Below are 27,449 nucleotides of genomic sequence, written 5' to 3'. Positions count from 1 at the left end.
ACTTAGAAATAGGTCTTTGATAAATTACGATAACTTATCAATCATTGTAAAGTAACTAAGATTATAACTAACATTGATTAGCTGTTGAATTTATTTAGACTACATGCACATTTTAAATAAAATCATTCATCATAAGTACATGTCTATTTAGTGCTTGAAAATTTATATATTGTTTGATGGAATTATCTATCTTTATACTAAATTAAATATACTTATACGTAGTAAGTAATTAAATTGTTCCAAACTACATACGTCGAATGTGTTCTTATCAATAACAATCAAACAGATAATATTAATTTGTTGATTTAATGTAGTAATAAACGTGTCATTCAAAAACACGTACGTGAAATTTGGAACACGAAATGGTAAATATTTTATATCCTTTAATATTATAACTCTTTATCTGAAATTAATGATTAATTTACAACAAAAACAATTAGAACTATTACTACTGAAACAAAATGAATCACTTGCATGATTGCTGCGAAATAATTTTACGTCAAATGTGAAGTATGGTCTACTAAATAACAGGAAGTCAAAAGAAAGTCTATGAACTTAGAACATGTTCTAAAAAATGTACAATTTCAAGGACATCACAGTACAATTTTCTTCCAGAATTGTTGTAATATTAATTTTCTTTAAATATAAGTATATGCAAAACATAATATTTACATTTTATTTAGCGTATGCAAATAGTAGATAGCGATAACAATATGTAAATAGTCACAACCTACAACAACATGTAATGATTTAAGATACTCACTATTGTTTTCAGAGAATTCTTCTACTATCATGCTTGCTGACGTTCTGTTGGGCAGAGCCGCGTGTTCTCGAGCCCCCAATACGAGTCGAATTAGAGCCACCAGAATCTTCTAATCTGAATTCAAGAAATGTACTCACTAGTTGGATAACGATGCCGATAGACCACTTCGATCCACAAAACAGAGAGACATTCCAAATGGTTAGCGAAAAATAAAACAATACACTATCCTATCACAAAATTCGTAGTTCGTAATTTGTATTATTACATAAACGTCAAGACTTTATAAATTAAAATTGGTTTATTTAATTTATATGAATTAACAAACGCGCATCACGTGCCAAAATCACAAACCCAAAGACCATAGTATGTCATGAGTACTGCCCTCTTTTGTTTTAATTGCTACAAATACTAAAACAGTATAAAACTAAATTTAACTAATGTTAATTAAAAGACGATTAATATTTTTTTTTTACCTTTGTCTTCTGCTTATTTTCTTTCTCTTTTTTGTCTACTTATATTAAAAACAAATTGATTTCAGCGCTTCATGTTCAACGAGGAATTCTTCGGTGGGGCAGGCAAGCCGGTGTTCATAATGGTGGGCGGCGAGTGGGCCATTGCCCCGGGCTGGCTGCGTGCCGGCAACATGTACCTCATGGCGCAGGAGAATCAGGGATACCTCATTTATACAGAACATCGCTACTATGGCGAGACTCTTCCTTACACGTTAGTTTTTTGGACGTTTATTATTCTTGATTGGGGAAGGATTGCCAAGTTATGGCCTAATTATTTACTTATGTCAAACAAAAGCAAATTTTACGGTTTGGTCGAACCACAAAACATTATATTTAAAATTTTATTTCTACAGAGATTTTACAACTGAGAATTTAAGATTTCTAAACGTGGACCAAGCTTTGGCAGACGTCGCATATTTTATTTTAGAATTGAAAAAGCAAGACCGTTTCGCGAACAGCAAAATTATCTTGTACGGGGGTTCATATGCCGCGAACATGGCGATGTGGTTTAAACAGAGATATCCTCACTTGGTTGAAGGCGTTGTAGCTTCCAGTGCTCCTATCAAGGGAAAAGTTGATTTTGCTGGTAAATTCTTTACTTTATTTGTTAAATTAATTTATAAAATCTTTTGAACAAACAAAATGCTTTTCGCTATATAACGAAAATTTCAAAAGAAATGCAATCTAAAGTGAATTCGATGGATAAAAAAGTGCTTTAGTAAACTGAAGTGTCAATAGACAAGTGAAGTTTATGAAGCTAGGAAAGGGAATGAAATCTTAGAATTGTCCTCGCGTGACAATGTAATGTAAGGTTCTCTTATCTAGAGTCATCGTCGAATCGGGAAAACGTTTTGTAACAAAAAGAATAAATATAATAATGGTTAAGTATTTAACAGTAATCAGAAGGTTTCATAAACAGCATTCTTAGAATATAATAACTTTGTAAAAAGAAGTTTAAAATGATGTCACAAACTTGATATATTTTTCCAGGTTATTTGGAAGTTGTTCACGAAGCATTTAAATCGGAAGGGGGTGAGCAATGTATATCTACAATAAGGCAAGGAATTGCCGAAACAATTGCCGCGATGGAGAACATACTAGGCAGGCGAAAAATTGAAGAAGCGTACAGGTACCTACCGACAACGTGATTTTGACCGCATAATATCCATAAATAAAATATCTTCGTAAACATATAACGACGGTGACTATTAATTAATTTCTTCTCGTTTTATTTATAGGCTTTGCAATCCTCTGAACTATAACAACGAACTGGACTTAGGTTACTTCTCGGGGCTCATCACGTGGACTTTCTCGGGGTCAGTGCAGCGCGCACGTCCCGGCACGCTCCTATCTATATGCAACAATTTCACCACAAACATTTACGGTATGGCAACCGCAGCATCTCTAATATTTGTAAGACATATTAAGAGAAGTTAAAGTAAGATAGTAAACATCGCTACTTTCGATTTTTATTGCAGGAGAAACCCCAATGGAAAAAATAGGCGGCTACATAGCCGCGACCCAAAACCTGGGATCCTGTTGGGCTACTGGATTCGAAACTTTTTTACGGAGTTATAATACCACTTCTATTTGTAAGTGTTTGTGTAATTTTATTAACTCTTCGGTTACAGAAAGTTTGAAAACTATTTCGAAATATCTAAATCAAGTGGCATGACCGATATAGTAGCATAGCATATTTTAAATCACTTCACCCTCAATTTCCAGTAACAGCGTTGTTAAGTTGTTTTTTAGTTTTCTTTATGTTTATCGATCATTCTTTTTTCAGCGAGAGCGTGGTATTATCAGACGTGTACAGAGTACGGGTATTTCCAGATAGCACCGAAATCGGGCACGGTGTTCGATCACTTGAAATGGCTCGATGTTGCATTTTATGTTGAAGTATGCAAGCAGGTTTTCGACCAAAGGTACAGTTAAGATAATTTCCTAATGAGATCACCATTAACTTATATTCAACCGTATTAGTAACAGATCCCTTCATACCATTTTCATCGGCAGAGTTACTACGAATTTTAACGTAACAAACCGTTTTTTTGAACCAATGATCAGTCTTATTTTGTGGCAGGTTTGACGAGGCGTTTGTATACGATGCGGTGGACCGCGTAAACTTAATATTTGGTGGTTTGAATCCCGATGTGAACAACACCATCAACATCCATGGCACCATAGACCCGTGGCATGCTCTCGGCGTCTATGACAGGGATTTAAAAGAAGGTTCTCCTACCTATACGGTTCCAAGGTAAATAAATGACAGTTTTGAATTCGGGCATCACAATATATATTGTGGAAGACAAGATTGTTTCTCAATCCCATTTAAACTAACAGATCTTAATTCTGGTTTTGTTTGAAACTGCCAAATTAAGACAGCTGACAGGTTTAAAGTCATAAAACATCTATAATTCTACGCTTCTGAAATATTTGTACTTTAAATGCTAATTATGATTTTTTGTAATCGCAGGGCGTCTCATTGTTTCGACATGCAAGGTTGGCTGAGCACGGACACCATTCAAATGACACGGGTCCAGCAAGCCGCGAGAAGACTGGTAGCCCGTTGGCTGTCTTGATTTCATATGAGTTATGTTAAAATTCAAATATTGTAAATATAATTTCGAAACAATTATTTTTTTACTTCAAAGTTATAACAGTAATCAAGGTACCTATATACCTACGATAGCCAATAGCTCCGATTTTGGTTTTTACGGACCATTGGTATAAGCAGATGACAAATTATCAAATGAATAATTTATCGTCAAAAAATAATTAAAGTTTAACTTTTTAATCAAGTAATTTTTCTTTTTTTCTGCACTTAATATCTAAGGGATAGGGATAGGAGTAAAGAAAAAAAACCACTTCATCCCGATGGGACGGGAATGCAATTTATTTATTAGTCGAAATTTCACATTTTGACAAATTCAAAATCCACAGCAAGTTAATAAGAATCTTTTAACGGGTCGATACAGATCCAAAAATATAATCAAAGTACTCGCTACCCGTCCTACAAATATTCAAATTTCCTAAGTTTAGTTCTAGTTTCATAAAATGTCAAGTTACCAATGCGCCTAGAGGCGTGTTCATGTGTGTAATTATAAATGCACAGTGCACTACTGCCCGGGACGAGTCGGTGTGTTTTCAAAATGGCTCTTTTCCACTATGATCCTTTTCAGAAACACAACACAAAATGTACCGCACGGTGGGGCGACACCTAACATGGCTAAGATTTCATTTTAAAAAGGAGAAAAATTCACTGACACTTATCTAGACTTAAAATAAACATAAAATGGGAATCCCCGCCGCGCGGCACTTCATTTGCAGTGGAACGAGAAGGCCCGAGAATGTTCTATGCATTGCAGATTGTTCTAGAACGCACTCGGTCCACTGTGACGCGACCCGGGAAGTAGTCTACTCTACCGCGATGTAGCACATAACTTAAGCTCACAGTATACAACATTCGAGATTATGGCAGTTCATCATTCAAGTCGAAAACTTCATTTTTATAGCAAAAAAAATCATCATTATAGGCCCTTACTTCTATTTGACGAATTTAAATATTTCATTAAAAACCAATGATCATCGTGTGAATTGCTTTAAAAAGGAATTAAAAACATTAAAATTGTCATATGTACGCTATATAATAAATAGGACGCCACGTGCAAATGAAAATTGTACAAATAATTCCATTATGTAGGTAAAATGGCATTGAAATATCACATGCAGGTAAATTAGGAGACATAATACTTATTATTCTAACATTTCATGTTGTCTTTTGGCCAAGGAACATGTATGAACCCTGTCATAAGCGAGACAGCATTATTTTAAGAATCCATCATAGATACATATAAATTTTACAATACAGTATAGATGTCGCAAAACTCAATTACATTTGAGTATATTTTGTGACAATCATAATATTATCTGTAATTCCATTAATATAAAAAATCATGCATTGTCCGTTCGTAGGAGGCTATATCTTTGGTAATTGACACCAGATACATATGATATATAGACCCATGATTTGATACATAGATGGATACAGAAGTGACACGGCGACCGCCTCAAATGATAGAACTGCCCGCTGGGAGCCGGAACTAACTCAAATTCAGAAATGACGGCACCATTACACCTATGCATCTAAACTAACGAATACTTAATAATAACATACACAGAATCGCGCAAATGCAACCGTCCTACAGACCAAGTTACATTCGTATGGGCTTCCAAAATATTATTAAAAAAAACTATTATTCTTATGTAAAAATTAATGTTTGATATATTACATATTAATTTCTAATAATTATTTTCTTCATAATAAGAGATATTTAATCATTTTTAAGTTACTTTTCATACAAGAGAACTAAATACAATATTTCGTTTATATTGAAAAACTGTTACAGGACTGGACACTTATGTTAACTTTATAAATAAATATCGGTGGCCAACACGAATGCAAAAGGCCCGTATGCATTGATCACTCCCACGCAATGGCAGTTTCATTCGCGAGATTTCGTCGCATTAATTATAATAGCCTATAGAGAGACATCAGCGATAATATCTCCGTGCTCTCGCTACAAAACACACGTAGATTAAGTGTTTAAAACATACTGGTGGAATATTTACAAGGTGCTAGATGCGCTCGCGCTGACGTAAGTCAATCTACGATGAGCGGCTTGGGCGTCTCCCAGGGGAAGCCCTCCCGCCCGAAGTGGCCGTAAGTACTCGTCTTCTGATATATCGGCGCCTTCAGGTTCAGCTCTCTGCAATACATTAGGTACATGTTTTGTCAAACTATACAACAAATAAAACAATTAAATGCATATTTGACATTTGAACACATTATAACTTGTTTTTATATTCCGAAGTAACTCGTTCTTCTCCCATTAATCGTGGTCCTACCTCGGTTATCGTATAATGTGATACAAAGAATAGTAAACAGCATCTCACTTGACAATCTTTCCTGGGCGGAGATCGAAGTTCTTCTGTACAATGGACAGCAGCTCCTGCTGCGTCTTGTGCGAGGTGCCGTAGTCGAACACCGTGATCGAGAGCGGCTCCGCCACACCGATTGCGTATGCGACCTAATGTAAACACAATATACAATTAATCTTACCAAATATTTCAAGTCCAGGGTATATTATGAATAGGTCAATGAGAAACATTTTAATTTCAAAGCCACGGGATCGCCTAACAAGTTTCCTAACATTACTTCCTACATAAATCATATTAGCATGGAATTTGTGTAAGTAGTCACTATGACTTTGTAGATGAATGTTTGATTTTACCTGCACCATGCAGCGCCTGCAGAGTCCGGCGCGCACGAGGGACTTGGCAACCCAGCGCGCGGCGTACGCGGCAGAGCGGTCCACCTTGGTGAAGTCCTTGCCCGAGAAAGCGCCGCCGCCGTGAGCACCCCACCCGCCATACGTGTCCACTATTATCTTGCGTCCCGTCAGACCGGCGTCAGACTGAAAACGAAACAAGTAAAATTTAAAAAAAATCCCGACAGACTGTATCTCTGACACTATGGAGAAGAAAATGATTCATATTAGACTGAATACACTTCATTCATCAAAATAGTATCAGTCCTTTACACTGTAGGTCACGATGGAATTCATAGTCATCCCTCTGCAGACAATTATTCCTATTATTATTATTATTAAAAAGTATTCATAATACCATTTCATAGTTTTAGAGCTTTCTGTTAGTGAAAATTTGCCTAGAATCTTTTCGTTGGTTTTTAACATAATTCCAGTCACTGAATATTTACTTTTTAATAATTATCATATGGTTTTATTACATAAGTAATACATAAGAGAATTCAATTTGACACAAACCTGGTTCATCTCTGTAATATCATACTTTTGTTATGTTTCTTTGTACGATTTTATAGCTTTAAATGTCATTTGTAGAAAAAACCGGTGCAACTTTGCGACGTAAAAAAATGTTAATATCAGTGCATAATTCAAATGTTTTGTTGAATATGTTAATATTATATATATTAATTTTATGTGCTTATTAATAGCCAAGGACGTTTCTGTAGAAAAGTATTAACCAATAATCACTAACAGTTTTAGTTCCGCATTCTATGGTGCTCGAACGATACAAAGTAAATAAAAAATCCTACCATGACATGACGTATCACTGACGCATGTGACGTCAGGTATCTAACGCAACATGACGCAACTATGGTATTTATATAAATAACCTGCCGTGATAACGTGGCTAGAAATTTTACATGGTGTATAAATTAAGTTAATCGTTGTATATACAAAAATAATCTATGGGTTCAGTATTATGATTAAAACAAACATTTATTAATATATGTTTAACAATGAATGCATACTTTTTATTTATTTCACTGCTTTGTATAATTAATATTTAATTATGATAAACAATGGATACTTCACGAAAGTACACGATTAATTCCTAGGAAAAATTATGTCATTTCACAATAGTTTATATAGAAACGGTGTAAAATTTCGCGTGACATTACCGTTGACCAAGTTTTTTTATTGTTTTTCATAAGTGTACTATATCCAACAAAGTATTATTAATGCTGACGAGAAAAAAAACAAGCTTTGCGTAATGTATAAATTTTAGATTGACATGGAATTTTTATATTCACTTTTATGATCATGTTACAAATTCTCGTAATAAATCTTTGCAACTATTCATTTAATTATGCAGCCATAAAATTATCAATGCCTTTTCGCTTTATTCCAGCAAAGCGAGTTTTATTAGACTATTTATAATTACTAGTTGACGCCCATAAGTTAATATTCTATCATTTTCATAAAGATTATTTTAAATAGCACTTTTTCACGTACTTTAACTATGTTCAATTTTATGTTCATCACAATTTCTTTAAAAAGGGGTTTTTACATAACTTTTTACTATGTTTTACCTGAGGTCCACCAATGATGAATAGTCCTGAAGGATTGATGTGGACGATAGTCCTGTCGTCAAAGTACTGGTCTGGGATTACTTCCTTGATAACCTTCTCTCTGATCTCCTCGCGAAGTTGCTCCAAAGTTATCTATAATGAAAATGTGACCATTTATAAAAATCCAGGCAAACTCCACTGCCTTTACAAAATTCATAGTAATTTTTATTCATATTCATTATTAAAAAAAAATCAAACAACAAACAATTTATCTTAATGTAATTTTTGTTAAGAATTAGTGGGGTTTTCAAGTGGGTAAAACTTAGAGATAATTGAGTCATCTATTTTCATCGGAACATGTTTGGATTACTATGACGCTAATGAAATCGTGAAAACAAAAATATTTATATCTAGTGATAAATAGGTTATCAAAGACAGCAATGACATAATATTTTAATTATTTACACATAGCATGTATGATGAAATGTGAAATGCTATTTTCTTAAGCAATTTTATTATCGTATCGTTGGTATAAAATTTAATCATAACATAACTTGTTATGGAAAATTGTAATCAACTTGTGTTCATTTCAATTCATACGATTTTTCAATAATATTAACACTTTTCAGTTTGGATTCAAGGTCGAATGGATTCTTTATCTCTTATACAAGTTAGTATTGTCGACGGGTGACAACTGTATTCTGGTTTGGTATGGTTTCATAATACTTTTTAAACTACAATTTTGTTAAGCCAATTATTTTCATTTAATTATTCGAAGTTCGACTAAACTAGTTTCAATATCAAGTAATTATCGTTATCTATACATATTTATGAAATTGGAGTGTCTGTATGTAATACTGACAAAAAAATGATAATTCGTGCAGCTGATGTATTTGGATGGCAGATAAAGAAAATCATTTTTTTTTACCTTTCCGGAATGTTGCAGTGATACAACAACTGTGTGGACCCTCTGCGGCACAGTGGCGCCCCCCGTGAAGATATACTCGCAAGTCACCTGCAACACATTCAACCATTCAATATGGAATACAGTCCAACCTGGATAATCGAGAGTCTGAGGGCCAGCGATATAGTTCTTGCTTACAGAGGTCCCGGTTATTCAAGTTCGACTATACATTTAATACGACAATTGTACACTGAAGTCTTCAAAATGTTGCCTAATTAAATATGTAAACAAATATAACTTCAAATTAGAATACAATTAGTTAGAATGGCATAAAATGAATAAATGGCAATAACATACTAGTACTAGTGTTTGATGACGCAATCATAATTTATAATATATCAAATTTTAAATGCCAATATAAACCACCAATCGATTCCATGCTTGTAGATTGCCAAGGTTAATACAAAATCATACTGATTTATGTCATGTTATAAAAATGGTCGCCTTGACCATTAATTTGGCAGTAGACAGACCCGTCATGTTGATAAGATAAGGCTAACGCCCAAAATAAGAAACAATTCTAGATTAAGTTAGAAAATGGAACAGACATCCCATCACAATCTATTTATCAAAAAGAATTGTATATTTTATACTGTTTTTGTAAGATAATTTCGTCGCCATAAAAATTTACCACTATTTAGGTTTTCATTCCAACAAGCTAAAAGCATTCTCTTATATTTTAAGCACATTGATTATGTTTACATATGGAAAGTTATGATTTGATCCATTTTTAAAGATGCAATTTATTTTCTGTGTGCTAAGAAACATATTACTACAGTGTTTTTTAACGTCTTGTAACATTACTAATAGAAAATAGTTGCATTAAAATGAGTACAGGATTACTCAAAATAATTGTGTTTTCATCATATTAAAGTGACATTCTTTTTGTACTGATAAAATAATTACATGTAACAATTGAATGTAATATTCACAGTAAAATAATGTACATATTTCGTAATTTTCATATAACGATTTTATCACAAAAGGACTGAAGTTGTAAATAATAATTAAGAATATTTAACAATTTTAAAATGACTAAACGGGATATGTATTGATAGATATTAGTTAATAACTAAGGGATTCCTGTAGTTAATTTTAAGTTCAATTTACCTGTGATTTGGAGTCAGGACGTGCCCACCAGAATTCACCGTTTCGTCTGAGCTCTGCAATCTTCTGGTTCAGTTTGTGTGCAAGCACCACTGTGAGCGGCATGCATTCTTCTGTTTCGTCCGTGGCATATCCAAACATCAATCCCTAGAAGAGATCTACCATTTTAAAATAAAAAATACAAAACACACAAAAGTAAAATTTGTATTTTAAACATTTTTTAGTAAGAAATGACTCATAAAATAGATCATGAACCAATTATGTATTATACCGTCTTGTAGTAGTAATGAGAAAAAAACCCAAGTGAAACAATGATAATCTTACATATTCTGATGAAATCCATTTATTTTCCAACACTGACATGTTCAGTGTCATTGAATTGCCTGACAAGTATTCATTCATTAAAGAAAATTGTAGTTTCATGGAATATTTCCAAGGTTATTGTTTTATTGACCTACCTGGTCGCCCGCCCCAACATCCTCCTCACTCCTGTTCTCATGCACCCCAGCCGCAATGTCTGGTGACTGTTGGTCCAGAGCTAGCATCACACTGCAAGTCTTGTAGTCAAAGCCTGGCCCCAACATGCATATTATTGTTACCATTCAACATAACCTAATTATTTCCTAACAGTTTATCTATCACTTATCGGAACATGGTCGCCCAAATGAAAAATGTCTTAAAATCAAAATGGTCATGCAAAATGATTTTCCCAATCTTTTAATTTAGCCCCGTTTCGTGCTAACAGGCTCTATTTGAATTTTGTACCTGATCTCCAGCCCCAAAATCAATTTCCTCTCTGTTCCGATACACCCCATCGGCTATGTCTGGGCTTTGCTCCTCAAGAGCCACTAACAAGTTTAGTGTACGCCAATCAAAACCTAGTGTTCACAAAATAATTACTAAGATTGTGCCTGAAGGCCAAAGAACATTTTATACCAACATTAAATCTTAACTCAGTACCTGGCGGGCAGCCAATGTACAGAAATCTTTGTGCAATTTACTAATTCTATTAGAAACATTGTTTTGTGATTACCTTTTGAAGAATCATCATATCCAATATGCTTCACCGTTTCTCTGACAACTTTTTGATAGTCAACATTAGCTTTTGATGTTATTTCTCCGCACAGCAGAATCATACCAGTTTTAGTGACGGTTTCTGGCAATATTTAAAAATTATTAGTTTTCTTAAACGCTCCATGAAGTTGTGATAATTGCTTCTTTGGTTTTACTTACCACATGCTACTTTTGCATCAGGATCTTGTTTTAAATGCGCGTCCAGAACAGCATCGCTTATTTGGTCGCACATTTTGTCTGAAATATTAAAAGCGACTCATGTATTCCTAATTCTTTAAAGTAATAATATATCCAGATTTTATTTCATCATGCTAAAATAGTCTTACACCACGTGGTCTTTTATATTGACAATTATTCATATCAATTACTGGAAACATTCTCAATTTACATTTAATATGATGTAACTTAATACTGCCCTTGCTTCTACGTATTCACGTAGGTAAACACATCATGAATAATATTTATTTCTACTGTGTCCCATATTAATATTATCAGAACATTCACAGACATAGAATTCATTAAAATATTTGCGCACATGTTTGAGGCGGCCATCTTTCGATTTGATAACTCGCACGATCCTGAAGTATAATGAAAAACTAACCTGGATGTCCCTCGCCGACGGATTCTGATGTAAATAAAAACACTGATCCATCTTCCATGTCATAACTGTGCCCGTTTGTTTTTGCATATCCATTCATTTTTGCAGTCTCCGGCATTCTGAATTTGGAGTTAGCTCACAAAAATAACCCAACAAAATCCCCTCGAAATAATACTGTGGAAAAGAGGTCTGCTGCGAGTTCGCGCTGTTATTTATAAGGTCGGAGAGGCGCCACAGCGCTCCAAATTATAGCCAATCCACGATAAGCTCACGCTCCGTTGTCAGTCACTTCTGCTCTTCTATTGGATAAAATATTTTGTTTTGATTCTGTATAACCTATAAAATAGTAAAAGATGTCAATGTGAAATCCATCATTTTCATTTCAAATAAACTCTTTGGTATATTTTAAAAATTAAATATCACCTTCATAAACTCAAGAAAATAACAGAGTATCAAATTGTATCAGTTTTAACAACTATTGACCCAATACAATCGCACTAATAAATGACAAAACCTTTCCCTGGAATAGAACAATTTTTCTTTGTCGTAAATAATTTGTGGATTTACAATCAAGAACAACAATCGAATCTAGTATGATTGGTATAAGTTCATATAACCTATGTTGTTAGGGATAAATATATAACATGAAATCAGAACAAGTATAAAACACAAAATGGCTATCGTAGTTTACGTTGAATCAGCCCTTTTTCGCGCAAGAAATAATAACGAGGGAAAGCGAAAGCATCAACGTGCTTTGGCCATTGGTTCAATTTTTATAGATTTTAACAACAATCGTGTAGAAGTTCAGTAACAGTATCAAAAGTATCACATTATTGCTAAAGTGTTTTCGAAAACCTAGTAAAGTTATGGATTAACTGTTTAATTAGCGCATTTTAAATGAGAACTTTCCATGTCGCATTTGTTTGGTTTTATTAAATTTGATGTTAATGTCGATATCGTACCCTTTTAAAATTTGCACAATATATTTTATTGATCCCGCTGCAAGTTCCCGCCAAAAACTCTCCTAACGTCAAATACGCAACGCAAGATACTCGCTCTTTTGGAATAGATATTCGCTTTTGTAATAATAAAAAAAAATGGTTTTATGATGCTATACTGTTTTTATTTTACTATACATGTGCATAATAACAGCCAATAAATTAATTTCGAACGCAATCCTGCTTGAGATAAGAACCGCTTCGACCAGTCACGTGTAAAGTTGAAAGTTCGTGACCGTAAAATAAAATAACACATTCGTTTATAAAAATGATATTTTAGAGATTTACATGTTTTAATCTCTTTTCCATTATGGTCTTACAAAGGAAATGCAAGTTATTCACTTAGTCTAGCTAAATTAACTTATAATGCGACATCCGGCTTGAAGTAGAGTTATTTAAAGTCTGCATTTCGCCTTCACCAACCCTGTCTTATTTAATTTTTGTTTTCTTATTCTTATCTTCTACATAAAAGTAGCGTAAATCGTTCATTGAGGAAAAACCAATATCTAGTAAATAAAAAAGTAAACACATATATTTATGTAAGGGATTAATTAATTATATGGGTACTTAACGCGTATAAAATAGGTTTTACATAAAGTAAAACAATAAATACAAGGATTAAGAAGTAAAAAAATAATTAACACATTACGGTTATCAGTGGGATTTTTATTTACTCAGATCAAGTGGAAATATAAACGACTTAATGCCGCACTCAGAATTTTTAAATGGTTATTAAAGCGGTTCCTTAGTTGTTATCTATATCTCGTACTCAATTTACACTAAGGGCGCCCTTAGATTACTTATAGTATAAGTTGGACCAAGCAATCAGCCACCTGAATTCGAAAACAATAGCAAAGTGTCTATAGGCATTTGCATGCGTTGCTTAATCGAAAGAAGAGGGGACACGCAAAAAGGGATTTTTTTCACTTCCCATTCGTTCTCTACTCTACCAAATCCTCTTTCCTTGCCTATCTTTAAGGGTGGGAATGGGAGGAGGACTAAATTGGTGTCCATTAAATGACCCAACAGACTTCAGTGTGGCCGTAAGATAAAGTAGTATCATATTAAGTTTACTGTGGCAATCCAATGCTTTGAAGCATGATTGTCTTGAAACTGCTGGAACAAAGTAGAAGCCGCTCCAAGTTAGCTTGGTGATCAAATGTAAAATCACTTTATCCACAAAACATAGAACAATGTATGTATTTTTCAAGGCAGGCAATCCTAAGAGCTACGCCAGTGATCTCTATTATTTTTAAGAAAGCTTTGTACTTATGCTGTATAATTTTCCAGATCATCAGTTCACACCATCACAACATTTATCATTTGTATTAGCAGTGAAACTCCGGCATTGCGTTAAATTTATTTATTTGTTCATTTACTTAAATCATCTTCATATTTGAGACGTAATATAATATGATGTATATTAAAAGAATTATTCCCTTCTTAAATAAACGAAAAAATAAAACGTTAGGGGGCTTAAAAAAAAATTTTAGCCCATAAAAATAAATACTTTAGCATTAAGCAGAGACAGGCCAATTGCTTTAGTAATATTTAAAACATATTAATTTTAATATTTACCTTTTTAAGTTATGAAATTATTAACTGTTGATTTATAAAGGATCACCTTGTAAACACGTAAAAAAGCACGCAATAAATGTAAAAAACTGCAACAGTCTAAAACGTACGAATCGCGAACAGTAACTGAGATTAATTCTTATGAAATTGCTAACTTAACGCGAGATAACGCCCCTAATGTTAAACGTGCATTCTCATTATTGATTTGAAAACATAGGCAAAGAGACAACCATCAACTTTATTATGAAGATATATTAACTGCATGTCTCAAAATGGTTTAATGGTCACTCAATGAGTGTCGCTTAGGGCAATCTGCAAGTAAATTAATAATACAATGGTTTTGTTTAGATCTTGAATATATAAAATAAATTCTAGCTTGATACCTTCACGCTTTTTTGAGAAGAAAAGTCTTGACAGACAGACGGACAACAAAGTGATCCTATAAGGGTTCCGTTTTTTCCTTTCGAGGTACAGAACCCTAAAAATGCTTTTTATAAGGTATTTACCGTAATTTACTGATATGAGTGAATATATGTTAAGAATTTTACCAATATGAATGTGACTGCGGTTTATTTCCTATAAATATTGGAGATACCCCAAATCATTAATCAATTTATGTCGTTTGTAAGTTAATTTTCTGTGCAGATGAGTGTATATGTGGCTTTTAAAATCATTATCTTACTATGGACAAATTTTTCAACAATTTTATAGACATTAATAAACATACGTATTTGCACAATATACTCGACATATTAAGTATCACCCCAGACATAATTACATGCAGCAAGGGTAATTTTTGTTCGCACGCATAGTTTGAATAAAAGAAGGTAAATCATTTGTTATTTTTATTCTGAGATTATCGCCAGAATGTTGTATACAGGTTTTACCATCATTATTCATACGCTAAACCACTGTTTATGATTTTAATGCTATAGCCAGGTATTAGTTATACAGGGAAAGTAACGCAAACAAAACAATTATAAAAAAATGGTCAGCTCATATAATTGTTGTAAATATTATTTTGCGTTGGCTCTTAGACTCTTTCTCTGTTTATCGCTGTCGTATGATGAGGCGAAAGTTCAGAAAGATTATCGTGATCTCTGTTTAAAAACAAATTAATTTTTACATTTGTCAACAAATAGCATAATGTTTAGAAATCTGTGTATCTGGAACAAATATTTACGTAGTACACGGATACATTTAGCTCGGGAACTGTGGCTATCGTATTGATTTGAACACAAGAAGCATATGTTTTTTTTTTTATAATTTTTGATATAGAAAAATATCCACGTGCATTTAAAAATATAAAAGCGAACTAAAAAATAAAATTAATTGAAAATTGAAAATGGAACATCTAAGCATTTATTAATTAACATTATTTTTAGTTTTTTAAGTTTTTTTTTTTACATCCCAGTGTAGTGTTATTTATTAACTGAAAGTGACACAGCAAGAATGTATTCCATTAAACATGAGAAATGCTTAGTAATTGGAAGAAATTGAATACTGTGATAGTCTTCTATGAAACAATAAATCGTGAGTATATCGTGAGTATAAGCGTCATCGTCACCTATTAAATTGTGCAATATTCCAATAAGATTGGATAGAATTATATTATTATTTATTTACATTTAATATAATACAAAGCAATTTTAATAAGCAATAAGTCAACAGTTTTCGCGCAGAATTGTACGGCTGGTAAAAAGATAGAATCCTTAGAAATGGCATCAAAAAAGAATCAAGTGAAATTCTAATAACTGTAATAAGAAGGTACTCCAAAGAAAAAAGTACATACGCAGTTATTTAGGATTTACCTTTTCAAAGGTGTGTCTTGATCTTTGAATGGTGTATGGTTAATTCTAGATCTATAATCATCAATGCTTCCATTATCGCAATTTTTATTATTTTAAAAAGTTTTAGCTGAACTATAATACTTTTTAAATTTTTAAGAACTCCTATAGAAAAGGAAACTAAGGACTTCTGATTTAGGGTTGACAATGTTTCATTAAATAAAAAAATAAAAAATATTTCTTTACTAATTTTATAAATTAATACCAATACCATTTAAATAAATCAAGCCGAAGTATTACAAAATATTTAAAAATATATTATTAGTGGGAAAAAACATGCCTTATTCGGCTTATCAAGTATGACGATTAGTTCCATGCGCTTTACACATCTCAATGACGTGCACTAAGTAGGAAGTTATGAGTTCATTATCTTACTGTTAAATTAAGGGAAACGTTATCTAAGTTTTGAGGGGCACTGTGTTATGAAAAGGTTGATAAACTTTAAACTTTTAAAGACAACGCAACGCTGATAGTGTGATTACGAATCTCTTCTCTGTATTTCTGACGCAATACGCGGGCAATTCGCAAGCGCCTTTACTTATCGCTTAAGTTGCGTGTTATTACACAAACATTTTGATATTATTCGAGATAGATGATAAAATTCATACATCTTTATACCCCAGCTAAAGGGGAGTATTGCTGTTTATGCACCCGCCAAGCATTCAAATTATTTGTCTGTTACGTTATGTTTGAGGCTTTTGGATTGTTATTGAAAAGTTGCACGAATATCTTGATCATAATTTGACAAAAAAAATGAACGTTAACTGAGCGTTTTAAAAGGAAATAAATCTATTTTTTTTGATGTTATGTAATTTAAAATAAAATAATATAATTTAATATACTTGCATAATAGTATTGTGAGGAATTACATTAGAGCAAGTATCACGTAGCATTGACGAATTCCGTAAATTTCTCTATATCAATAGTAATAGTTAATACGTGTGCTCTTTATTATTTTAAATATCCAATACTTATATCAAATGTAGGTTTTATCGTTGTACATAATTTAAAATTGTGTTTTGATAAGTTGTTTTTCACTTACTTTCGTAACAATCATAACTAAAAGATTATTTCGTAATCTAAGTTCACAGGTCATTACGAGATGTTATTAAAACACCAGATTTTTATAAAGTAAAAAAGTACGTCTTGGAGGACACTTCAGTGGACAGATATAAAAATCTTATTTTTTACGTCTTGGATATAAAAAAACTGGTTGTTAAATTAAAAAATTAAATTGTACCTAATCATGCCCATCTTCTTGTAAAAGGGTCCTGGTTCGACCTCCGCCATTTACAAATATTTTTTTTCAATTTTCGAATTTCATATGTATATTTAACATTCATAGGACATGAAGGAAAAATGTGTTACATCCTGTACATGTCTGCGAAGAAATTCAAAGATACGTGTGAATTTAACCAATCTACTTTGCTTTGAGCTCCTTGGTTTTAAAACAATTCTTTAATTATTTTTTGGCAATATTTAAAATTTAATTTTACCAAATTTTATTCTATCATTTAATGCTCATGTTGGGACGACTGAGCAAGAATATTTTCTAATTTTTTTATTATTGTTTCTTGACTGTCTGGGGTTAGCTACCAACTTAATACTCGACTCGCAGAACACCATTTTAGGTGCAACGGGGCGTAAAGGAATGCGAGGGGAGGGCAATGCGCAGCGTACAGATTCTCTCCAAAACTAAAATTGGAATTTAAGCAGCGTCTTGATCCAAGATGTGAGAAGCCGTGAAGTTTGAATGGCACTGTACCCTTATTCCAGCGTCCTCGCTACCTGATAAAAATAACGCTATCGAGGGGCCGAGGGGCAGCGGTAACCAGATATTTTATCTGTGCAGCGGTCAATAGGTTGCAACTCATTTGCCTAAATTACTGTCAACTGCAAACTACTGCATTTTAAATTCAGTTAATTACGCCTTAATTTGATAATTGTTTTGATACAAAAAATAAATATTGATTGCAGATTTAGTGTTTATAGTTGGTTATATATTAAAATAAAATATTTTATTAAGAACATGTAAAAAGTCAAATAATAAGGTTGAGAAAAAAATAATTTGTTGTAACCAAAGTAATTTTATGTCAACCTTACACCAATCATATAGATTATTCTATCACTGGGTTTTAATAAATTACTTTACGACGCATTCTTTTTAAATCATTTGACTAGATCAGATTTTCATAGCTTTATATTAAAAAAACTTTCAATACAAGCTTCTTTAACTTGACCGCAAACAACGTGGAGCAACTCGAATCGTCATCGATCGGGTCGTACCTGGCTTTGCTTTGGGAGGGACGTCAGTTTCCTCTACATATTTAGCGTATTTACCATGAAGAGTGTTTTAAAGAATTGTTTGGCACAATTCTTGCGGCCAAGTACCATCAACGACACGACAGAATCATCCACTCTACCTTGATTTCTGGGGTTTCACGACGGTACAATTTACGAGGAATTTTCTGCCTAGTACAACCATTGTGGCACGGTCTAAGGGTGTAAGTTTAAGAAGCGAGCGTATTTTTTTCTTTAAGGCCGGCAACGCATCCGCAGTTTTTTGTGTTGCGGTTGTCTATGGGCATCGATGATCTTCCGTATTCCGACCGCTTGTTTGTCCCCTTCTCTTATAAAAAGTACTGAGGCAAACGAAAATTTTAGACAACGTAAATAATACACATATATTTCATTGTAATATTATATACAGTATAGCTGTAGCTTAAATATCTCAGGGTGAGATGTCGTATACCCTTTATTATCCCTTAATATCATAGGGTAAGGTTTCGGATTATCGGTTTTTAAATTAGTTATGACTTGCTTAAACTGGTATTGATAATTATTCTATTGATTGAATGCATTTACTATTGATATTATACGACCAAGTAAGCAAGCAAGTAAAGGTTACTGTGATGTGTCCGCGAGATGATGCTCATTTAATGAGGTCAACTTAGATACGGTCTACACGTGTTGGACTCTTATCAACTGATTCAAGGTCTAAGATCACTTTCTCTCTGCCAATGAAATTATATTTATCAGTAATAGATGATTTTACTTCTCTCATTTGTAAAGCTGTGCTGATCTTACAAATATTTATATTTTTTTAACACAGATTATTATTAATATTATACAAGCGAAAGTTGTGATGGATGGATGGATGTTTGTTTGATGGTATCTCCAGAACGCCTTAAAGGATTTTAGATGAAATTTTACACACATGTAGAACACATAGGCTTACTTATTGAGTTTTTTTGGCACGGACGGAGTCACGGGCGACAGCTAGTTTATAAGTGTAACCTGCAATAATTATATATTAGGTACTAACATGGTGTAAAATCACAGAAACAATAAAAACGTGTTTTTGCTGCAGTGCTGATCTAAATGCTTGTTAAAAATGTTATTATCGATCCGATGTCTTAATGGAAATCGACTTCCAAAATTCGATAACATACACAGATACAGGCTACAATGTATTTCCTTCCTTACAACAACAACCGCTGAGATAAAGCCACATTGAAATATCTATTTTAGATTTTGTATGGAACACAATAGACAAACTACAATGTTGTAAACGTAATTGTTTGAGTTATTAAGCTCATTGATATTATGTATCTTTACAATCTCCAAGTTGAGGAAGGAATTTCCGGTATTGATATTAATCATTATTTTCGTCATATTAACATTGTGTGGCACAATACTACGAGAATAATGGTTAGTTCATAATAATAATTTGCTATTATTTTACTACAGTAGTTGGCGTTGCCTGTAGGAAAATAATAGCAAAGTATTTTTACTTTACCATTAACCATATTGCTCGGTATGTATGTACCCTGAGATTGCAATAGATGATGACAGAGCCTTTAATATTTTTTTTTAACAAATATCCTGATAACTTACACATCTACGTCTGCTAGGTCTGTTGTCATTTTTTTTCTTTTATAATTTATTTTTATATTAAATTCAATATTTTATTTTCTTGTTAATAAACATACATAGGATACACATCTTAGACGTTCTAATAATCATTTACTATTGCCTTGTACGTAATTAATCTTTACATAGAAGTTGGATGGTAACATTTATAAACAGAATTATTTTTCCATGCGTTTTCTTTTTCCATGTGACGTAATCAGCATTATTGTTTAGTTCTCGTCACACTACACTTCTGAGACGTAATAAGCAAGAAGTAAAACCGATATGTAGATGTTCTGATATTTTCTTGAATTTTGTTAGAGAACTTTCATTAGTAGTTAACAAAGAAAAATGCTTGAATAAGACAATTGAAAGTTTTTAAGATAAGTACGCTGTAAAAACTATATTGCCTAGTTCCTTTTATTTTAATGTCTGCAATAACAATAATATAAAGAATTTATCATTTTATGACTCTTTATTCATATCCAACGATAATAGACGAATTGAAAGCCCGAATATTCCAATCACAGTGATTATTCTGATAGATAAGAAGCGATCACGGACGATGATAATTTGTAAACAGCCATGTTAGTACAATTAGTGGCTCCGTGATCGTGAAAAGATAATAGCTGTTGTTGAAGAGAATCAACAAAGCTGTTTTGGTTTGTGCTCGGAATGTTACTGCATTTTGTTATCAAATAGTGCGTTAGAACATGCGCTGATGCTGTGCGGCTCGCTATTCCACACTTATAGTACTTGTGATATATTTTTTCTGTAATCCTATAGTTGTGATTGTTGACTTTATTACTCTAAAATAATAAATTTCATTATGATTCAGTTCGGTGAAAGTTTTGCGACAACATGTACGGATTTAGACTTTTGACGTTCATCTATCAGTTTCTTTGGATTATATCGATTGTGGTTGTGTACGGTGTCGAGGTAATGTTGTGATTAAGCCTTTGGCACATATTATGAACTAGCGTTTAGTATAAATACAGTATTATATCATCTCATTTCTAGACACTACTTCTTTTGCAATTGTTTTTTAACCATTTTAACTTTTGTTATCGTATACTGTGTTGGATTTTCATAGATAAATAGTAACGAATTTTGTTTAGGTTGTATTTATGCTTTTGATCTTTAATACTTTGTTTGTAACCCTTGATTGGACATACGCCTCTTCATTGAGCGTTCCTTATTATGTGTTATTTTTTTAATGGTTTTTGATATCAAAATCAGATGTATCACTTTGAAATTACGGTGATATTATGAATGAATATATTTCATTCAATAATATATATACATAGTTTTTACTAATTTAAATAACAAATAATGTCTGAATGTTTTTTATATGCGATATAATTTGATAATTTATCAAAACTATGTAGTTATCAATAATCGATTGATCAAATCAAATCTAACTTCGGCGATGACAATTGTTTGGCAATGATGTAATGCGGTGCTTGAATAAATTTTAATCAAGGAATAAACGGTGGTATTAGCTTGGTGACTGAATGCTTTATTTACAATCTGAGGGACGCAGATTTGATTCTTAGACACGTTAGGGCGACAACCTTCCTTTTTTTCCTGGTCTCTGCTTTGATAAAATATAGCACCTGTAAGTAAAGATGTCTCTGACGCACTTAACTAAGAAAAGAAGTCAAAAGGACGATGATAGATTTATTTTTTTTAAATAAAATAAGGGGGCAAATGAGCATCGGAACACAGAGATGTTCAACGACGCCCATAGACATCTGCAATGAATCACAGATGCCTTGCCGGCCTTTGAGAAGATGATCGCTTCTTAAAGGACCCTAAGTCGTAGCGGTTTGATGGAACGATGGCACAATCCAATGTCTAGCTCCGTACCATAAAATTTCTCGATTTCTGAAAGCCGTAGATATTTTAATTTTATAGCTCTAATGTGATCTTGTTTACATTAGGAGGCGGAATACCTAAACAGTTTTGTGGACCCGGTGAAATCTGAGCAGAGCATATGGCAGCCGCGACACCCCAGGGTTGCATTCACCACTAACGAGCAACTAGCCTGTGATAAGCCAAATGTCTATATTTGTGAAGTGAGTACTTAATTTCTTAAATTCAATAATTAGCTCGCTGTAAATACCTATTTTCTAATCATTTTAAATACTAATATGCAGATGAAAAGATAAAATGGATTTTAGGAATGACTGTAAAAATGAGAGATATTTCCTAAGACCATTCCCGAACAAAAATCGATAGTTTTCACTCACCATTATGAGTTCAGGGTACGAATGATTCTTTATTAATTATCCAAGTGGGAGGATATTTATGTTTTTCGCCAATATGTGATATTTTTATTCTTTTTTAGAATGTCACAGGGATTCGATTGGTTACTTCTATTGTTTTTTTAGAAGTCGTATTTGTTTGCGCCAGGAGCCGCCGGTGACGGTGGCTGCAGACGAGGGGCGGCTTTGCAATTACCGCAGCGTGCGGTACCACGAGCAGGTGTACCGCTGGGTAGCGGGCCGCGGCTGCCTGTTGTATACACCCGATTTCCTCTACGCCACCGGACAAAACCCTATACATCTCAGTGCTGGATGCTTCTACGGGCCTTGGTTCGCGCCTTGCCTTGAAGTCGTAAGTTTGTTTTTGTAGATATACAACCTTTTGTCCGCATCGTTTGTGTGGTAATTTTTGTGTTAACGTGTTACGGCCTGATATAATCGAGATTATCAATTGTATTCTTTAATTTAGCTTTTGGTCATATATATTATTATACGTCTTTAGTATAAACTACCTATTGTATACTATACGTTTCATCGGCCAAAAAACAAACAACAGAGAGAATGTCAAAGAAAATAAATAACGTAGTATTTCACGTAATAAATTAAATTGAAAGGTAATAATTTAAATTTGAGGTGAAAGATATTGCGAATATGTCCTTAACGATTGCTAGAAAGTATTATAGTAGTGTAGTATATAATGTTGATGTTTTTCAGTAGTGTAGTATATAATGTTGATGTTTTTCAGGTAAAAGACGATGGTACCTGTGGTTGTTACCCGTTCGATCCGAGCTTCGAGGAAGTGGCGAGTGCAGTGCGGGAGGCCATCATCCCGGCCGCGCATGGCCGTTGGGAGCGTTGCTACTACACTGCCAGCGATTGCTGCAGCCATGTCATGGGAAGTAATGCTAATATTACAGGTACGGTACTATGGGCACTTCGCTATTTTAATCAAATCATGTCGGCTCTTTCTCGTATTAATACGTTATCCCATAAAGGCCTCTAGCATATTGGCATTAAAGCGAACTAGTAGCAAAGCGAAGCGTAAAAGACATGAAAAACCGAAAATTTTATGCAAAGTTTGCTCCAAGTTAGATTACGTTTAGTTCCATAGATCCGGAGAAAAGTCCAAATCACTCAAATAAATGACGACCTCATTAAAATGTCGTACAGATGTGTAATATGCTGATTATTAGACGAGACAAAGGGGTTTGTCTTTTTTTTAACATTTGTATAAAATAATCGGTAAATGCACTGAATCTCATAAAGATACTAAGAAACATAAAATTATTAGGTATGCGTCAATGTTATGTCAATTCTTTGTTTTACTATTTTTTATTAGATTGGTATAAAAATAAAGTCGCGTCAACGTATGTTATTGAACATGAGTTTCGGCAGTGTAAACCCACTGTTATGGTCATTTTTCATTCTTTAATCTTAATCCAACATTATGAAAGCCGTCTGTACTGTTTCACTATATCAAAAATTATCTAAGATATTTTAGATATGAGGTTATCTAAGGTTGCCCGATATTTTAAACGGGCGCTAGTAAACATACAAAAAAATAATAATGTATTATTTTATTTTAGTACACATATAAGACAATCTGTCTTGCAATTCAAACATGAATGATAATAATTTGCTTTAATTTCTGTAGTACTGTTTAAAACATACATCTATATATATATAAAAATCGATTGCTGTTCCTTAGTCTCGCTAAAGCTTGAGAAGGGCTGAACGGATTTATCCTATCTTGGTCTTGAACTGTTTTTGGATGTCTAAAAGGTGAGAAAAATTCGAATAATTGCCGGGAAGTAATTGTGTAACTAAATACGCGCACACGGAGTCGCGGAAAACAGCTAGTACAATAATATTTTGAACATAATAATAGTAACATAACATTATTCACCTTTTAGGTAATATTAAATTTTGTTCATCCAGATGACAGTCAATGTGAAGCAACCTTCGATGGCTGGACATGTTGGCCTCCGGCGCAATCAGATACTGTCGTCAACGAAGTGTGTTCAGAATTCGCATACTCCAATGTCGGACCCTCATGCCATCGTAAGTAACGCACATCGATCCGACACAGATACAAATACATAATCATGTATTCTAGGTTATTTAGTGTTACTTGAACATTATTCTATCGCGGTATTTCTATCGCTTAAACTTACTTAAACTTCTACATTAAACCCGAAAACCTTGATGCAGCCTTCTACCTTTACTAGTGTAAAATACTTAAATAACCTTTTACAAAACGACAGGAACAGGGAATAAAAAATGGTATGTCCTCTAGAGATACTCTTCATGTGTCTTCTTGTGAAGTTTTCTATTGATAATTATCTTCGACCGCACAGATTTCAGCAACAAACAGTGCTTCTCGAACGGCAGCTGGGAGTTGCAGACGGACTATACAACGTGCAGCATCACACCGCGCCTGTTGCGTCGCTACCGCATGAATATCGCCGTGCTCGCATTCTCCATTGCCTCCTGCCTTCCCGCTGTCTTCATATTCTTCTTCTACAAGCGACTGAGAATCACACGAGTCGCACTACATAGGAATTTGCTAATCGCTATCATTATAAGAAACGCTCTTGTCATTGTGAGCAGAAGTGAGGTGAGTCAAGATGGATAAAATTAAAAAAAATTGAAAATAGATTCATCTGTGATCATGATGTTAAACAAATGTTCATATGAAAATTAGTCATGATAATGTCGTACCAAAGTCCACAGCAGATTGTATTTTTATGATGATAGAATGATCAAAAGATGATCGTAATATTCATCATTCTTTGTCTAGTGCCTAGGAGAAGTATTAACCAAATGAAGATTGCTGGATGAGGAAGGTATGTTTTCAGGTATACATCGCAGAGCTAACCAGCTCAGGTGAGACGGTACTAACACAGCACAGCATGTGGTGCCGCGCGCTGGCTGTGTGCGAGCGCATCGCGGCAAACGCGGTCTTCGTCTGCATGCTGGTGGAGGGCGTCTATTTACACCGTCTCATTGTTGCCGTCTTCCGTAGTAATATAAAAATCAGGTGGCTCTACGGCGCCGGTGCTGGTGTGTTATCAAAGATAATGCTCTCCTCCAATAACTACTGTTGAGAACAACTTCTTAAATACATTGTTTGTTACAGTAATTGCGATAGTCCCGGCGGTAGCTTGGGCTGTTGTGATGAGCCAGCTCAACGACCATTCGTGTTGGATCGTATACACGGTGGCGCACGTGCAGTGGATCTTGGATGCACCGCGGATCGCCATACTGCTCATCAACACGTTGCTCTTCATAGACATACTTAGAGTTCTACTTACTAAACTAAGAAATTCTGAGAACGCTAATCAGCTGTGAGTGATACCAAATATATTCTTGAACATTATACATACCGATTAGTAGTGTAATCTAGTTTACAATTACGTGGAAAACAATAAGAACTATAAAAGGGCTGTCAGTTTTGTAACAAAGAACGGTAGATCAAAGCTCTAAAGCCTTTCGAGACATGTAAATCTTTTAATATATTTCCTTCCAGAAGTACAGCGAAGGCGACGCTATTCCTGATGCCGTTATTCGGTACACAGTTCTTGCTGACTGCATTCCGGCCGAGCACCACCGACTGCACATGGGAGCAACTGTACTACTATTTCTCGTACACATTAGAAGCCCTGCAGGGTTTTATTGTCGCCTTGCTGTATTGCTACGTTAATAAAGAGGCAAGTATAAAAAATACGAGTTTAACATATAATGTTTAAAAAACAGAAATATATAAAATATTGTAGATAACTACAATTCAGTTTTATTACTTACGATGTAACAAACATGAGACAAATTATCGTTTAATCTGTTCGAAAATTTAGTCACATTACCATTAAAAACCGTTCTCGGAACGTCCGTTAATATTCTTACTTAATTTAAATGAATTATGGCTTAATAATTTACGGTTATGCAATTTAAACCTTAACCTACTTAATAACATTAATAGATTAGTCCACCGGTGACCCTTGATTATAGTAATTTTGTTAGGATATTTAAATATGCTTTGATGATTAAACAATTAAACCTAAAGACATAGTATATAAATCTGTATTACAGTTAGATAAAACTGTTTTAAACATTACCGCATCGTGAATTATTTTCATTTAAAATAAATCATTTACAGGTACATGCACTAGTCAAAGCGACATACAAGAAAACAGAAAAAGCGGTTAATTCACGCGTCCGGGGTTCAAACCCGCGAAGAAGCCTTGAAGCAAATTCCACTAGGAGATTCACCTACAGCACCAACCTGCCATCACACAACGTTGATGATGTTAAAGACCATTACACTAACATGAAGCCAAAACTGCACGTTGCTGAAATTATGTCCATACCAGCTACCGAAAGACTTGCTGAAATATTAGATCCTATATACGAGACTGTAGAAAATGGTCTAACAAATGAAGGTTACGATTTCCTCAAAAGAGCGGAACACGATGATGATTCAGGTATAATCCCGAACAGAGCGTCTAATGCTGAAAATGAAGACGGTATTAAACATTCCACTGTTTCATTAGATTTTCCGCAATGGATAGAAAGTAAAAATGTAGCTATAGATTCATTAAATGGAGAAACATTACCTAACACAGAAAACATTGTAGATAATACGGAATCAGATCCAAATTACGAAATCATTTCCATACCGTTAGCAAAAAATCTTGAAGATGTTAAAAATACTGATAATCCTAAAGATGGTAGCAGCGGGATGGAATCGGAATATGAGGATTGTGAGAATATGCTCGATGAAATCATGCAATATATTGATTCAAGTGATAAAGCTGATGTTGTATTGGATCCGGACATTCTTTCACCGAATAGGAAAAGTGAAGATAAAATACTTTTTGTTAATGAATAGAAATAAAAACTACAGCAATCTAAAATCTTTTTTAAACCTTACGATACAC

The 27,449-nt window shown here is 33.8% G+C and overlaps 3 protein-coding genes across 6 annotated transcripts; 2 read left to right on the top strand and 1 right to left on the bottom strand.

Moving 5' to 3' along the window:
- The first annotated feature begins 210 nt into the window (after window positions 1-210).
- On the top strand, window positions 211-3,910 carry LOC106115775 (putative serine protease K12H4.7). The gene is made up of 10 exons (XM_013309299.1): window positions 211-365; window positions 776-961; window positions 1,302-1,486; window positions 1,629-1,861; window positions 2,266-2,404; window positions 2,514-2,659; window positions 2,754-2,867; window positions 3,062-3,200; window positions 3,359-3,532; window positions 3,752-3,910. The coding sequence occupies exons 1-10, from the start codon at window positions 363-365 to the stop codon at window positions 3,855-3,857; spliced, it is 1,425 nt and encodes a 474-aa protein (XP_013164753.1). The 5' UTR covers window positions 211-362; the 3' UTR covers window positions 3,858-3,910.
- A 233-nt stretch (window positions 3,911-4,143) lies between these two features.
- On the bottom strand, window positions 4,144-14,615 carry Sam-S (S-adenosylmethionine Synthetase). 2 transcript variants are annotated; one of them, XM_013309301.1, is made up of 11 exons: window positions 14,490-14,615; window positions 11,917-12,249; window positions 11,475-11,552; window positions 11,275-11,397; window positions 11,007-11,119; window positions 10,245-10,388; window positions 9,099-9,185; window positions 8,192-8,323; window positions 6,570-6,752; window positions 6,232-6,365; window positions 4,144-6,044 (listed from the first exon to the last, which is right to left on the bottom strand). In XM_013309301.1, exons 2-11 carry the CDS (start codon window positions 12,029-12,031, stop codon window positions 5,939-5,941), a joined length of 1,215 nt encoding a protein of 404 aa, XP_013164755.1. In that variant the 5' UTR covers window positions 12,032-12,249; window positions 14,490-14,615; the 3' UTR covers window positions 4,144-5,938. The 2 variants fall into 2 exon arrangements, with proteins under 2 accessions (XP_013164755.1, XP_013164754.1); XM_013309300.1 differs by lacking the exon at window positions 11,007-11,119 and adding an exon at window positions 10,700-10,812.
- A 1,240-nt stretch (window positions 14,616-15,855) lies between these two features.
- NGR-B3 (neuropeptide receptor B3) lies at window positions 15,856-27,436 on the top strand. 3 transcript variants are annotated; one of them, XM_013309723.1, is made up of 10 exons: window positions 15,856-16,030; window positions 22,189-22,323; window positions 22,661-22,864; window positions 23,258-23,429; window positions 24,451-24,573; window positions 24,870-25,129; window positions 25,371-25,575; window positions 25,652-25,859; window positions 26,042-26,222; window positions 26,669-27,436. In XM_013309723.1, the coding sequence occupies exons 1-10, from the start codon at window positions 15,962-15,964 to the stop codon at window positions 27,398-27,400; spliced, it is 2,289 nt and encodes a 762-aa protein (XP_013165177.1). In that variant the 5' UTR covers window positions 15,856-15,961; the 3' UTR covers window positions 27,401-27,436. The 3 variants fall into 3 exon arrangements, with proteins under 3 accessions (XP_013165177.1, XP_013165176.1, XP_013165175.1); XM_013309722.1 differs by lacking the exon at window positions 15,856-16,030 and adding an exon at window positions 20,755-21,184 and having other exon boundaries at window positions 26,045-26,222; XM_013309721.1 differs by lacking the exon at window positions 15,856-16,030 and adding an exon at window positions 20,757-21,184.
- Window positions 27,437-27,449: the final 13 nt, after the last annotated feature.

This window comes from Papilio xuthus, unplaced genomic scaffold (genome assembly GCF_000836235.2).
Source record: "Papilio xuthus unplaced genomic scaffold, Pxut_1.1 DF827777.1, whole genome shotgun sequence".
In the NCBI taxonomy this organism is placed as follows: Eukaryota; Metazoa; Arthropoda; class Insecta; order Lepidoptera; family Papilionidae; genus Papilio; species Papilio xuthus.
Note: the sequence above shows the minus strand (reverse complement) of the source record. Positions and strands in the feature narration are given on the sequence as shown.

Excerpts from the sequence above, each read along its gene's own strand:
- LOC106115775 (XM_013309299.1), top strand. Across the intron at positions 1,487-1,628 it reads GGCGAGACTCTTCCTTACAC|AGATTTTACAACTGAGAATT; the intron begins GTTAGTTTTTTG and ends TTATTTCTACAG. Across the intron at positions 2,405-2,513 it reads AAAATTGAAGAAGCGTACAG|GCTTTGCAATCCTCTGAACT; the intron begins GTACCTACCGAC and ends TTTTATTTATAG.
- Sam-S (XM_013309301.1), bottom strand. The coding sequence starts at position 12,031 with ATGCCGGAGACTGCAAAAATGAATGGATATGCAAAAACAAACGGGCAC. Across the intron at positions 9,186-10,244 it reads GTCCTGACTCCAAATCACAG|GTGACTTGCGAGTATATCTT; the intron begins GTAAATTGAACT and ends AATGTGTTGCAG. Across the intron at positions 6,753-8,191 it reads TCATCATTGGTGGACCTCAG|TCTGACGCCGGTCTGACGGG; the intron begins GTAAAACATAGT and ends TTTCGTTTTCAG.
- NGR-B3 (XM_013309721.1), top strand. The coding sequence starts at position 21,107 with ATGTACGGATTTAGACTTTTGACGTTCATCTATCAGTTTCTTTGGATT. Across the intron at positions 24,574-24,869 it reads TGTCGGACCCTCATGCCATC|ATTTCAGCAACAAACAGTGC; the intron begins GTAAGTAACGCA and ends TCGACCGCACAG. Across the intron at positions 26,223-26,668 it reads ATTGCTACGTTAATAAAGAG|GTACATGCACTAGTCAAAGC; the intron begins GCAAGTATAAAA and ends AATCATTTACAG.